Source organism: Oncorhynchus tshawytscha, linkage group LG05 (assembly GCF_018296145.1).
Source record: "Oncorhynchus tshawytscha isolate Ot180627B linkage group LG05, Otsh_v2.0, whole genome shotgun sequence".
Classification (NCBI taxonomy): Eukaryota; Metazoa; Chordata; class Actinopteri; order Salmoniformes; family Salmonidae; genus Oncorhynchus; species Oncorhynchus tshawytscha.
Window position 1 is genome coordinate 73,315,820 of NC_056433.1, and position 14,095 is coordinate 73,329,914.

General features: G+C 41.2%; 1 protein-coding gene across 2 annotated transcripts in view; it reads right to left on the reverse strand.

Annotated features, from left to right (window-relative positions):
* The window catches only part of adcyap1r1b (adenylate cyclase activating polypeptide 1b (pituitary) receptor type I), a 69,792-nt gene that overhangs the window by 38,529 nt on the left and 17,168 nt on the right, over positions 1 to 14,095 (reverse strand). For both annotated transcript variants that reach the window (XM_042322344.1, XM_042322345.1), the window contains exon 3: positions 5,352 to 5,451. In XM_042322344.1, coding sequence (XP_042178278.1) covers positions 5,352 to 5,451 — 100 coding nt within the window. The remainder of the gene's footprint in view (positions 1 to 5,351; positions 5,452 to 14,095) is intronic.

The window sequence follows — 14,095 nt, forward strand, 5'->3', positions numbered from 1 at the left end:
AAGACTACCAGAACACAGTGGATTCTCCAATTACCTTGAATTAACCTGTTGCGACTCTAGGGGCGGTATTTTCATTTTTGGAAAAAAACGTTCCCGTTTTCAACGGGATATTTTGTCAGGACAAGATGCTAGAATATGCATATAATTGACAGCTTAGGATAGAAAACACTCTAACGTTTCCAAAACTGTAAAGATATTGTCTGTGAGTATAACAGAACTGATGTTGCAGGCGAAAGCCTGAGAAAAATCCAATCCAGAAGTGCCCCATATTTTGAAAGCGCTGCGTTCCAATGAGTCCCTATTGAGCTGTGAATGTGCTATCAACCAGCTTACGCTTTCTACGTATTCCCCAAGGTGTCTACAGCATTGTGATGTAGTTTTACACATTCATGTTGAAGAATAGCCGTAGTCACCAGGCCTGATGGCTTCCAGGGTGACTCTCGTGTAAAATACAGAGGTAGCCATTACTCCAATCGGTCCTACTGAAAAACGAATTGTCCTGACGGATATATTATTGAATAGATATTTGAAAAACACCTTGAGGATTGATTATAAACAATGTTTGCCATGTTTCTGTTGATATTATGAAGCTAATTTGGAATATTTTTCGCAGTTTTCGTGACTGCAATTTCCGGGCGATTTCTCAGCCAAACGTCAAGAACAAATGGAGCTATTTCGCCAAAAAAATAATATTTTTGGAAAAAAGGAACATTGGCTAGCTAACTGGGAGTCTCGTGAGTGATAACATCCGAAGCTCATCAAAGGTAAACAATTTAATTTGATTGCTTTTCTGATTTCCGTGACCAAGTTACCTGCTGCTAGCTGGACAAAATGCTATGCTAGGCTATCAATAAACTTACCCAAATGCTTGTCTAGCTTTGGCTGTAAAGCATATTTTGAAAATCTGAGACGACAGGTGGAATAATATAAGGCTAAGCATTGTTTTGCAATATTGCACTTGTGATTTCATGAATATCAATATTTTTTAGTAATATTATTTGACTATGCTATGCTATTCAGCGGTTGCTGACGAAAATGATCCCGAGACAGGGATGGGTAGCGTCAAGAAGTTTAATATCATCCTTAGCCCTGGCATCTTCCCCAATAGTTGGAACAAAGGACTGATAACCCCAATCCACAAAAGTGGAGACAAATTTGACCCCAATAACTACCATGGGATACGCGTTAACAGGAACCTTGGGAAAATCCTCTGCATTATCATTAACAGCAGACTCATACATTTCCTCAGTGAAAGAAATGTACTGAGCAAATGTCAAATGGGCTTTTTACCAAATTATCGTATGACAGACCACGTATTCACCCTGCACACCCTAATTGAAAAACAAACAAACCAAAACAAAGGCAAAGTCTTCTCATGCTTTGTTGATTTCAAAAAAGCCTTCAACTCAATTTGGCATGAGAGTCTGCTATATAAATTGACAGAAAGTGGTGTTGGGGGAGAAATAAACGACATGACAAAATCCATTTACACAAACAACAAGTGTGCGGTTAAAATAGGTCAAAAATACACACATTTCTTCCCATAGGGCCATGAGGTGAGACAGGGATGCAGCTTAAGCCCCACCATCTCCAATATATATATATAAATAAACTAATTGCCGAGGGCACTAGAAAAGTCTGCAGCACCCGGCCTCCCCCTACTAGAATCTGAAGTCAAATGTCTACTGTTTGCTAATGATCTGGTGCTTCAGTCACCAACCAAGGAGAATCTACAACAGCACCTAGATCTTCTGCACAGATTCTGCCAGACATGGGCCCCGAGAGTAAATCTCAGTAAGACCAAAATAATGGTGTTCCAAAAAAGGTCCAGTCACCAGGTCCACAAATACAAATTCCATCTAGACACCATTGCCCTAGAGCACAAAAAAATATATACATACCTTGGCCTAAACATCAGCACCACAGGTAACTTCCACAAATCTGTGAACGATCTGAGAGACAAAGCAAGAAGGGCCTCTATGCCATCAAAAGGAGCATAAAATTCAACATACCAATTAGGATCTGAATAAAAATACTTGAATCAGTTATAGAACCCATTGCACTTTATGGTTGTGAGGTCTGGGGTCCGCTCACCAACCAAGACTTCACAAAATGGGACAAACACCAAATTGAGACTCTGCATGCAGAATTCTGCAAAAATATCCTCCGTGTACAACGTAGAACACCAAATAATGCATGCAGATCAGAATTAGGCCGATACCCACTAATGATCAAAATCCAGAAAAGAGCCATTAAATTCTACAACCACCTAAAAGGAAGCGATTCCCAAACCTTCCATAACAAAGCCATCACATAGAGTCCCCTAAGCAAGCTGGTCCTGCGGCTTTGTTCACAAACACACCCCACAGAGCCCCAGGACAGCAACTCAATTAGACCCAACCGAATCATGAGAAAACAAAAAGATCATTACTTGACACATTGGAAAGAATTAACAAAAAAAACTCAGCAAACTAGAATGCTATTTGGTCCTAAACAAAGAGTACACAGTGGCAGAATACCTGACCACTGTGACTGACCCAAACTTAAGGAAAGCTTTGACTATGTACAGACTCAGTGAGCATAGCCTTGCTATTGAGAAAGGCCGCCATAGGCAGACCTGGCTCTCAAGAGGAGACAGGCTATGTACACACTGCCCACAAAATGAGGTGGAAACTGAGCTGCACTTCCTAACCTCCTGCCCAATTTATGACCATATTAGAGATACATATTTCCCACAGATTACACAGATCCACAAAGAATTCGAAAAACAATCCCGATTTTGATAAACTTCCATATCCACTGAGTGAAATACCACAGTGTGCCATCACAGCAGTAAGATTTGTGACCTGTTACCACAAGAAAAGGTCAACCAGTGAAGAAGAAACACCATTTTAAATACAACCTGTCACACCCTGACCTTAGAGATCCTTTATTCTCTATTTTGGGTTAGGTCGGGGTGTGACTAGGGTGGGCATTCTAGTTTTGTTATTTCTATGTTGGTCTGGTATTGTTTCCCAATCAGAGGCAGCTGTCTATCGTTGTCTCTGATTGATCATATTCCCACCTGTTTGTTGTGGGACCTTGTTTGTGTGTAGTGGCCTGTGAGCACTCCATGACTTCATGTTTCGTTTGGCTCTTTATTGTTTTTGTGAGTTTCATTTCAATTAAACATGTGGAACTCTACGTGCGCTGTGCCTTGGTCCATTTATTCCAACGAACGTGACACAACCCATATTTATTTTTATTTATTTTCCCTTTTGTACTTTAACCATTTGTACATCGTTACAACACTGTATATATACATAATATGACATTTGTAATGTCTTCATTCTTTTGGAACTTCTGTGAGTGTAATGTTTACTGTTCATTTTTATTGTTTATTTCACTTTTGTATATTATCTACTTCACTTGCTTTGGCAATGTTAACATATGTTTCCCATGCCAATAAAGCACCTTAAATTGAAAGAGAGAGACTCTGACAGTGAGATATTCAGTCTGACAGCCTAGCATCTGCTCTCCATGGTTTATCTCTGCTTCAGCTCAAACAACATCAGTATCAAGGACCAGCCCTACAACTAGCCACTTCCGTAACATTCCCCTAATGATCTTCTAACATAACATAATTTTACCTTACATAATATAATGTAACATAACATTATCATCATACCTCTAAAATGTGCCTACAAAACACCCCCTAACAATTCCATTCTGTTCAAGAGACAGACAATTTTATATAGCACAGCCATATTTATCATGCGAATCAATCTGTTATATGTGTGTCTATCGCCAATCTCTCTGCTGGTTTATCTCCTCAACCAAGCCTCCCTCCTTCTATTTCACCCTCCCTCTCCCATACTCCCTCTATTCCTTCCTTCCTCCATCTCCCACTCTCTCTTTATCCCTCTCTCTCTATCTCTATCTCTCTCTCTCTCTCTCTCTCTCTCTCTCTCTCTCTCTCTCTCTCTCTCTCTCTCTCTCTCTCTCTCTCTCTCTCTCTCTCTCCCTCACTCTCCCTCTATCTCCAATCTCTCTGCTGGTTTAGCTTGAGTGCTCTTCAACCAAGCCTCCATCTTGACAGTCTGGACACACACACACAAGCTCTCATTCCCCCAACACCCCCCTCTCCACACACACATCCTCTGCCTCGCTCCCCCAACTGCTTTCTACAAATTTGTTTTGACAGCTGGTGTGTTCATACTCTCAGAACAAACCACACAGGAGAGGTTTTCTCTGTGAAATAACTCAGGGGAGGCTGCATGTATACTGTATGTAGTAACATCCTGAGCTGTACTGAGATCTGTGTTACAGGGTCCGTCGGGGAGAGGAGGGTAAGGCTGTGGGGCCTGGAGACTGTCTCAATGTACTGTGCGTAGAAGCAGCCTGACCTGTACTAGCTTTACTAGGTTGTCACAGGTTCTGTCGGGAAGAAGGGAGGAGGGTTGTGGGGCTGAGGAGCTTCGAGACTCTATGGTTTAATGTAATCTTCTCTTCACACATCATCTATCCTTCCTGTCACAGAGAGACGGCTGTCACTCACTGGCTGTCAGATCACATTATAGAATCAACACAGGGTCGCTTTATGTTTGTTATTTCTTCTTACGTTCTCCATTTCTTCCTGTCTTTGTCTCACTTTCTCTTTCACTTCCTCTCTACCACGGTAGAACAACAACAGTGCCGATTATGACTTACATGATACTTGGTCAAGACTCATACATATAATGCTTCTCAGTATCCTTCTGTCTGTCAGTCTCATACAACACACTGTAACTGGCATCTACCACTGGGAACAGCTATGTACTGTATGTATGTCTACTGTGTGAATAACCATGAATATGTCAGAGCAAACCAAAAATCTAACCTTTAAAATGATATCTGTGGATTATGGAGACACAATGTACCCTGAAAAACATTAGAATCCCAAAAGATTGGCTGTATCTGAAATCCTGTTTTCCTAAATAGAGAAACTGAAAGGCAAATCGAGGAATACCTGAAGCTGACAATAATTAATCTAACTGGCACACTAACATTGCAAAATTGAATTACAGAAATGGGGAGATCTGTATGTGTGTGTTGCTAGGTCTGTAAATGGTCCATATTCACACTTGTCACTTTAAACTTGTCAGATTACTGCCTAACTGCCACAGTTTAGCACAGCTGAATCAATGGTGCTAGACTGCTAATGAAAATAAAGTGTTTCATCAATATTTAATCTCAAAATGTGTTACCTCGTCAATCTCTAACATATGAATAGAGGTATAAATACTGACACTACAAAACCGCACAAGAGGAGAAGCTGAAACATACTGTAAATACACCAAACACATAGACATAGACACACATACGGAACCTACTAAACTCTAGGTCGTTTTCTGGGTCATCCTCTGCCATCCTCTCCATACATTTCTCGTGTTCTCTCTTGATGACACAGTCAGAGTGGTGGAGACTAGACACCTGCAACACAGAAACATGATCTCATTAGAATATATCAAAACAGTGGGATTTAACCATTCTAGTTATATGTCACCTTAGCTGACATATTAGTTCTTAATCACATATGGTGACATACAGAACTATTTACATGGGTTAGAGGTCAGACTACAACAGATCATTACAGACCACCATGTTTAGACATACAGGTCCCAGACTACAACAAACCATTACAGACCACCATGTTTAGACATACAGGTCCCAGACTACAACAAACCATTACAGACCACCATGTTTAGACATACAGGCCCCAGACTACAACAAACCATTACAGACCACCATGTTTAGACATACAGACCCCAGACTACAACAAACCATTACAGACCACCATGTTTACACATACAGGCCCCAGACTACAACAAACCATTACAGACCACCATGTTTAGACATACAGGTCCCAGACTACAACAAACCATTACAGACCACCATGTTTAGACATACAGGTCCCAGACTACAACAAACCATTACAGACCACCATGTTTAGACATACAGGTCCCAGACTACAACAAATCATTAGGAGGATCTTCATTTGAGACCGTTTCCTACAGCAGGAAAATAATATTGCAGCAAAAGGAATAGTGAATTATTATGTGAATTATAATTATTGGACAGTTTATTTGGGGTTGATACATTTTTCGTAAGGGAAAATTAAGTCTGGAAGTGGAAATTACAAACTTCAGAAGCCTTTTTAAACCTCACACTAAAAGTTTTAAATTTCCTGCATTGCAGGACAGTTCTCCTGCAACAGGGTAAATCAAATGAAGATCCTACATCTGTACAAGCATTGACCACAGACCATTAGGAATACACAGAGGGACGCTGAACAGAAAACCACTTACACAGTTTAATTAGCTGTGTACATCCACCTGTTTGTGTTGCTTACACACCAGTGAGCAGTCACAAGACGTGCTATGCAGAATTAGCTCAGTCCTGCTTAATGTGCTATGTTCATTACTCATGAATATCGAAGATAAAGGCAAGAGTTAAGCCATCCAGGACACAGAGGGCATTTGCCACCAGAAACCAGAACAAGAAACCAGAACACACACTGAACACCCCCAACATGACAACATGACAACACATAAAGATGAACCATAGATGAACAGAACAGACACTGTATCATCACTGTATTAAGACAAAACAGAGGCAAGCTCATAGCAACAGCCAGGAGCCTGGAGCCACGTACAGAGACATGGAGGTCAGGCCCTGAGAGACCCTCTCTGCCACCCCACGCAGCCTGCTGACGGATGCACAAAGCTAGGCTGCCTGTGGAGGGCAAGGGGGGTTGGAAAGGAGAGAGGGACACTGTCCAGCCTTTGTGCTGGTGTCAGCCCTCAGTCCACGCACACTAGCCCTGGGAGACGTCGGTCCAGCCACGTCATCCTGGCTTTATGAACCTCAGCAGCTCCATGGGGGAGAAGGTTATTATATTATATCCATCGCCACCATAGGAGGTGTGGGTTCTTATACTCACCAGAGTTACTGACGTCAGCAACACAACGTGGGCGCATACACAGACTGGCTGGAACAACAGTTATTGGCTAGAACCAGTGTAGACATTGACTAAGTAACAAACATAGAAAAAAACAACTGTCTACAACTACTGATACTGTAAATAACGACAGTTTTGTGTTTCCAAAATTAAAGAAAAACACATCACTTGATAAAAAACTATTCCTATGTATGCACAGCTTTTCACAATGAGGCATTAGAATTATAGGTCTTCACGGGTCCAACAGACTCCAAATTCTGAGATCCGACCTGTGACCCGAATGGGTCCGGACTGTTGTCTCGGATCTGGGTTGAGCCTAATATAATTGCCACGGTTCTTGGGTATTTGCAATTATAATTGATTTACCGAATGGACCCGATATGACCCATCCCCTGTTAATTTAATGTGTGTGTGAGCTCGTTATCTGTGGCAGCCAAATGCAACTCAATAAAACGTATAGCTTATGACTTGTTTCATTGTGTTGAGACATTTTCATTGGCTAAAAGACCGTTCAAATTAAGTTTGGACTGTCTTTTTAATTTTGTGGTCCGTATTTAGTTTAAGATACAGTAGATTAAAAGTAGGCCTGTTGTAAAATAAATAGCATTAGCCTATTGCTGTCATTTGTTGGCTAGGCCAACGATAGGCACTCACCTTTGTTGGTAATTTCTGCAATATAGGCATAGCCAGTGAAGCTTTAAACCATTTCTTTAAATATGCAACAAGTGTTTGTTTCATTCTGTTGAGCCATTTTCTTTGACCAAATTAAGTTCCATTCTGTAATGTTGTGTTTGTCACAACATAATAGAATTACCAGCCTACTATAGGGCTACACTCACTAATGAAAAGGAAAAAGCAAAACTTTATTTAATACCGCAATATAATAATGACCTCTTCATATTTTCCCTATAAACAATGCTTGAAGCTGTAAACAATGCTCCAGGTGGGAAAGAAAAGTGTGGAGTGCGATTGAGATTGCGTCATCTGTGGATCTGTTGGGGCGGTATGCCAATTGGAGTGGGTCTAGGGTTTCCGGTATGGTGGTGTTGATGTGAGCCATGACCAGCCTTTCAAAGCACTTCATGGCTACCGACGTGAGTACTACCGGGCGGTAATCATTTAGGCAGGTTACCTTCTCTTTCTTGGGCACAGGGACTATGGTGGTCTGTTTGAAACATGTAGGTATTACAGACTTGGTCAGGGAGAGGTTGACACTTGCCAGTTGGCCCCCACATATTTTGAGTACACATCCGGGTAATCCATTTGACCCCGCGGCTTTGTGAATGTTGACCTGTTTAAAGGTCTTGCTCACATGGCTACGAAGAGCGTGATCACACAGTCGTCCAGAACAGCTGGTGCTCTCATGCATGCTTCAATGTTGCTTGCCTTGAAGCGAGCATAAAAGGCATTTAGCTCGTCTGGTAGGCTAGTGTCATTGGGCAGTTCGTGGCTGGGTTTCCCTTTGTAGTTCGTAATATTTGTCAAACCCTGCCACATCTGACAAGCGTCAGAGCCTGTGTAGTAGGATTCAATCCTAGTCCTGTATTGAGGACTAAGCTACAAAAAGAACGGAGTTAAATGGTTCCAGTCTGCCGGGAAGCATTCATCCATGTACACGGGTAAGAATTTAGCTACATTTTCAGATATAAGTTTCTAATTTAGTCAGAAAGCCATTTTATTGCAAGTTAAAGCTGGCTCGCAAGCTATCGTTACCTGTATGATCTGTGTAGTAATATTAAATGAATCAGAAATCCATTTGCATTGCTAGTTATAGCCTAATGTTAGCTAGCTAACATTGAACCTAGTTGGTTAGCTTTAGCTACCTGCAGATTCATACTACAGCTATGACAATGTTTGTATTGGTAGTAGTATGAGTTGGGATTATGCCGGTTTATTGTTTAGCTACCTAGCTACCTACATGTCTAAACAAAAGACTCCATTTAGGCCGAATTATTACATGACCCATCAAAGTAGTCAGGTGTGTATGGGGGTGATTATGGCCATCTATTGTATTTCATGTGTTCATGTCTAGACAATAGAGACCCATCCACTTAGCTAGATGTGGCTGGGGGAGGGGGGGGGGGTTATAGCATTTCGGGTATCAGTGTGTCGGATAAAAGCGTAGGGTTGCAAAGGGTCTAAAATTTTACAGTAAATTTCCTGAATTTTACCAGAAAATTGTCATGGGAAGTTAAGCCCTGGAATTTGGGGAATGTTGCTTAAATTCATCAAAAAAGTTAGCTTATAACAGTGAACCTTTTTTTGTGGGATACACAATTCAAGGTTTTGTGGCATATTCTGGTTAAACTATCTCCAATTCAATGGAATTGGAAACCTCTGCATGCACAATGCCTTCTTCCATCACATGTACAACATTCTCAAGATCTTGCACACTAATGAGATGCTATTGAGCCCACATTACTACACTGTCTGAGCCAACATGCTTTTGGGTAAGTTTTGATTACAATACTGGCTGGGGTGAATATATTTTATAGGACATACGTTATTTTTTGTTAACTTCTTTGGGGTAGGGGGCAGTATTGGGTAGCTTGGATGAAAAAAGTGCCCAAATTAAGCTGCCTGCTACTCAGCCGTAAAAGCTAGAATATGCATATAATTAGTACATTTGGATAGAAAACACTCTGAAGTTTCTAAAACTGTTTGATTGATGTCTGTGAGTATAACATAACTCATATGGCAGGCAAAAACCTGAGAAAATATCCAACCAGGAAGTGGGAAATCTGAGGTTTGTAGTTTTTCAACTCAGCCCCCATTGAAGATACAGGGTGATATTAGTTATGTTTCACTTCCCAAGGCTTCCACTAGATGTCAACAGTATTTAGAACCTGGTTTGAGGATTCTACTCTAAAGGAGGGGCTCATAAGGGCTCTTTGAGTGAGTGGTCTGGCAGAGTGCCACAGCCTCGGTCTGGCAGAGTGCCACAGCCTCGGTCTGGCAGAGTGCCACAGCCTCGGTCTGGCGCACTCACGTTAAAGGTAGCTGCGTTCCACTTCATTTATACAGATAAAGGAATGGTCCGGTTGGAACATTAACAAAGTTTTATGTTAAAAACATCCTAAAGATTGATTCCATACTTAGGTTGGCATGTTTCTATGGGCTGTAACTCAACTTTTTGAACTTTTCGTCTGACGTTCGGCCTGAACGCGCTTTTGGATTTGTTTACCAAACGCCCTAACAAAAGAAGATATTTGGACATAACTGATGGACATTATCGAACAAATCAAACATTTATGGTGGAACTGGGATTCCTGGTTTGTTTTCTCCGTAAAGTTGTTTTGAAATCTGACAGCGGTTGCATTAAGGATAAGTTTATCTAAAGTTCCATGTATAATAGTCGTATCTTTATCAATGTTTATTATGAGTATTTCTGTAAATTGATGTGGCTCTCTGCAATATCACTGCATGTTTTAGAACTACTGAACGTAACGCGCCAATGTAAACTCAGACTTTTTTATATAAATATGAACTTTATCAAACAAAACATACATGTATTGTGTAACATGAAGTCCTATGAGTGTCATCTGATGAAGATCAACAAAGGGTAGTGATTCATTTTATCTCTATTTCTGCTTTTTGTGACTTCTCTCTTTGGCTGGAAAAATGGCTGTGTTTTTCTGTGGCTTGGTGGTGACCTAACATAATCGTTTGTGGTGCTTTTGCTGTAAATCCTTTTTGAAATCAGACACTGTGGCTGGATTAACGAGAATTTTATCTTTAAAATTATGTTAAATACTTGTATGCTTGAGGAATTTTAATTATGAGATTTTTGTTGTTTTGAATTTGGCGCCCTGCACTTTCACTGGCTGGTGCGGGGGGGTTCCGCTAGCAGAACCCCAGTCCTAGACAGGTTAACTAGTAAATAGTAGCCTACAGCAAAGTCTGTTTAAATCATTTCTAACTTGTTAACAATTTCTGCTAGTTAGTTTTTGCTACTATGTGGGTTTTAGCTTGCTTGAGCCTGCTACCTGAGGAGTGTTAATTCACCTGTTTCCAAACATGTTTCATTTTTAAATATTTATCATACAAATGAGGTGTTTAATCTAACTGCTATTTATCTGCTCATGGAATTGTATTTTTTTTTACTCTGTTTTTTTCTCATCTTTACAGGAAAATGGTACAGGCACTACCTGATGTGTGGAGACATTTCACTGCAGCTAATGTAGAAGGAAAAGCTGTGTACATTTGCAAATACTGTGCCAAAATCATATGTGAAGAATGCAACAAAGATGCATAATCATCTGGCCATGCGCATAAAGTTCCCTCAGCGCTCACAACAAGCAACCTCTGACAAAAGTTCCTCTACTTCTATTTGAGGTGAAAATGATGAATCAGACACCTTATTGATAGCAACAGCTCATGGTCCTCCTGGAATCAGACACCTTATCAATAACAACAGCTTATGTCCTCCTGGAATCAAGTTTTTTGACTCAGTGGAGGAACGTAGTCAGAGAAATGCTGATGAATATCTTGCTCGAGCTGTGTATGCAACTGGTTCACCTCTGATGCTCACAGGCATTGTGCACTGGAAGAGATTTCTGAGTGTTCTTCACCCAGCATACACCCCTCCAACCAGCCATGCTTTATCTACTCATTTGCTGGATACAGAGTTCATCAGAGTTCAAGTGAAGGTCAAGCAAATCATAGAGAAAGCAGACTGTATTCCACCTCTGATGGGTGGTCAAATGTTTGTGGGCAAGGAATAATTAACTACATCATCTCCACCCCTCAACCAGTATTCTACAAGAGCACAGACACAAGGGACAACAGACACACCGGTCCCTACATTGCAGATGAGCTGAAGGCAGTCATCAGTGACCTTGGGCCACAGAAGGTATTTGCACTGGTGACAGACAATGCTGCGAACATGAAGGCTGCTTGGTCTAAAGTGCAGGAGTCCTACCCTCACATCACACCCATTGGCTGTGCTGCTCATGCATTGAATCTGCTCCTCAAGGACATCATGGCACTGAAAACAATGTATACACTCTACAATTGAGCCAAGGAAAAGGTTAGGTATGTGAAGGGTCATCAAGTTATAGCAGCAATCTACCTCAACAAGAAAAGTGAGAAGAATAAGAGCACCACATTGAAGCTGCCCAGCAACACCCATTGGGGTGGTGTTGTCATCATGTTTGACAGTCTCCTGAAGGGGAAGGAGTGTCTCCAAGAAATGGACATATCACAGTCTGCCGATATGGACAGCCCCATCAAAAGCATCCTCATGGATGATGTATTTTGGGAGAGAGTGGTTGGCAGCCTGAAACTCCTGAAACCTATAGCGGTAGCCATTGAACGGATTGAGGAAGACAATGTCATCCTGTCTGATGTCCAGACTCTGCTTGCAGATGTAAGAGAAGAAATCCATACTGCCCAGCCCACTTCACTGTTGCTCCAAGCAGAGGAAACTGCAGTTCTGAAATACATCAAAAAGCGTGAAGATTTCTGCCTGAAGCCCATACATGCCACAGCATGCATGTTGGACCCCAAGTATGCTGGCTAGAGCATCATGTCTGGTGTAGAGATCAACAAGGCCTATGGTGTCATCACTACCGTATCTCGCCACCTTGGCCTGGATGAGGTCAAGTTCTTGGCAGTCTGGCGAAGCACACTTCCAAGCAAGGGCTTTGGGATGGAGATGCAATTTGGCAGTCGTGCCAACATGTCTCATCAGCCACCTGATGGGAGGGACTTTGTGGATCTGAGGCTCTTTCCCCTGTTGCCTCCATCATCCTCCAAATCACACCAACATCAGCTGCCTCAAAGCACAACTGGTCCTTCTATGGGAACACACACACCAAAGCACGCAACAGGCTGACCAATACAAGAGTTGAATTGGTGGCGATCCGGGCAAATTTGAGGCTTTTTGAGCCTGACAATGAGCCATCCTCAACAAGGTTGGAAAGTGAGGCCTCAGAGTCTGATGTTCAAGAGGTGGACATTGAGTAGGTCCAGGAAGAAGACATGGAAGCCTGAGAGGAAGACAACCAAAGCTTTAGTTTCTAGACTATCATTTTACAGATGTTTGTTGAAAACGTTCTTGGGAGATGCGGCGGATAGTTGGGGATCATTTAATATTCTCTTTCTTTTGTTGTTCAGTGAAATCATTCCATGTGAAGAGTCAACTCATTTAATTAAAGTTAAATTCGTAACTAAATTGTTTTTTACATTTATATTAGAAGGATTTAATCATTTGCAATTATGTCTACTTATGATAAGGTAAAAGGTTTATGTTTCTGTCTCCATATGATATGGTAAATATATCCAATACAAAAAACATCTACATTTAAATGGTATTAATATTACTTTGCATATATTTCCTTTAATTCCCATATATTCCCATTAATTCCCATATATTCACGTTAATTCCCAAGGAAAGTTTCCACCTCCGTGTATTCCCCAAAATGTGCAACCCTAGTTACAAGTTGATCAACTTTCAAAGCAGAATTACTGTCCCATTGTTCCTCAACTGCAGTGTATGATATACCAATTTATAGCTCTGAGTCTCCACTTTCATCCAATGTATAATTGTTTTTTAAAATTTTTTTTGCTCCTTTAGTCTGAATTGAGGTGGTCGGTCACATATCTGCCTCTGTGTGTGGTCTCTTGCGCTGTGTCCTCTCGCGCCTGGCTTTGTCAGGGTGATTTAAACGATCCCAGAGCAACCTTAACTGATCCAGAAAGTGTGCCGCCCTCCCACTGCATGGCTTGATAAGCTCATCATCGGCTAATTGGCCTGGATCAGGACTCGATCTCATCATCATCCTTATGTAGCGTATTGGCGTAGCGTTTCACTATATTATCACGACACTATTAGACCATGGCTGTATCCGCACACATTGTATTATCACGCCAGTCAATACAGATGGCGTATCTTCATTTGATCATCTTGTTATTGTAGGAATTGTCCTGTGCAGCAGGAAATGCAAACGTGTAATCTATTCAAGGTTTAAAAAGGCTTCTAAAAAGATTGTAATTTCCATTTTAATATTTCAGACTTGATTTGTCCTACCGAAAAATGTATTTTTATTTAACTAGGTAAGTCAGTTAAGAACAAATTCTTATTTACAATGACGGCCTACCCTGGCCAAACCCTAA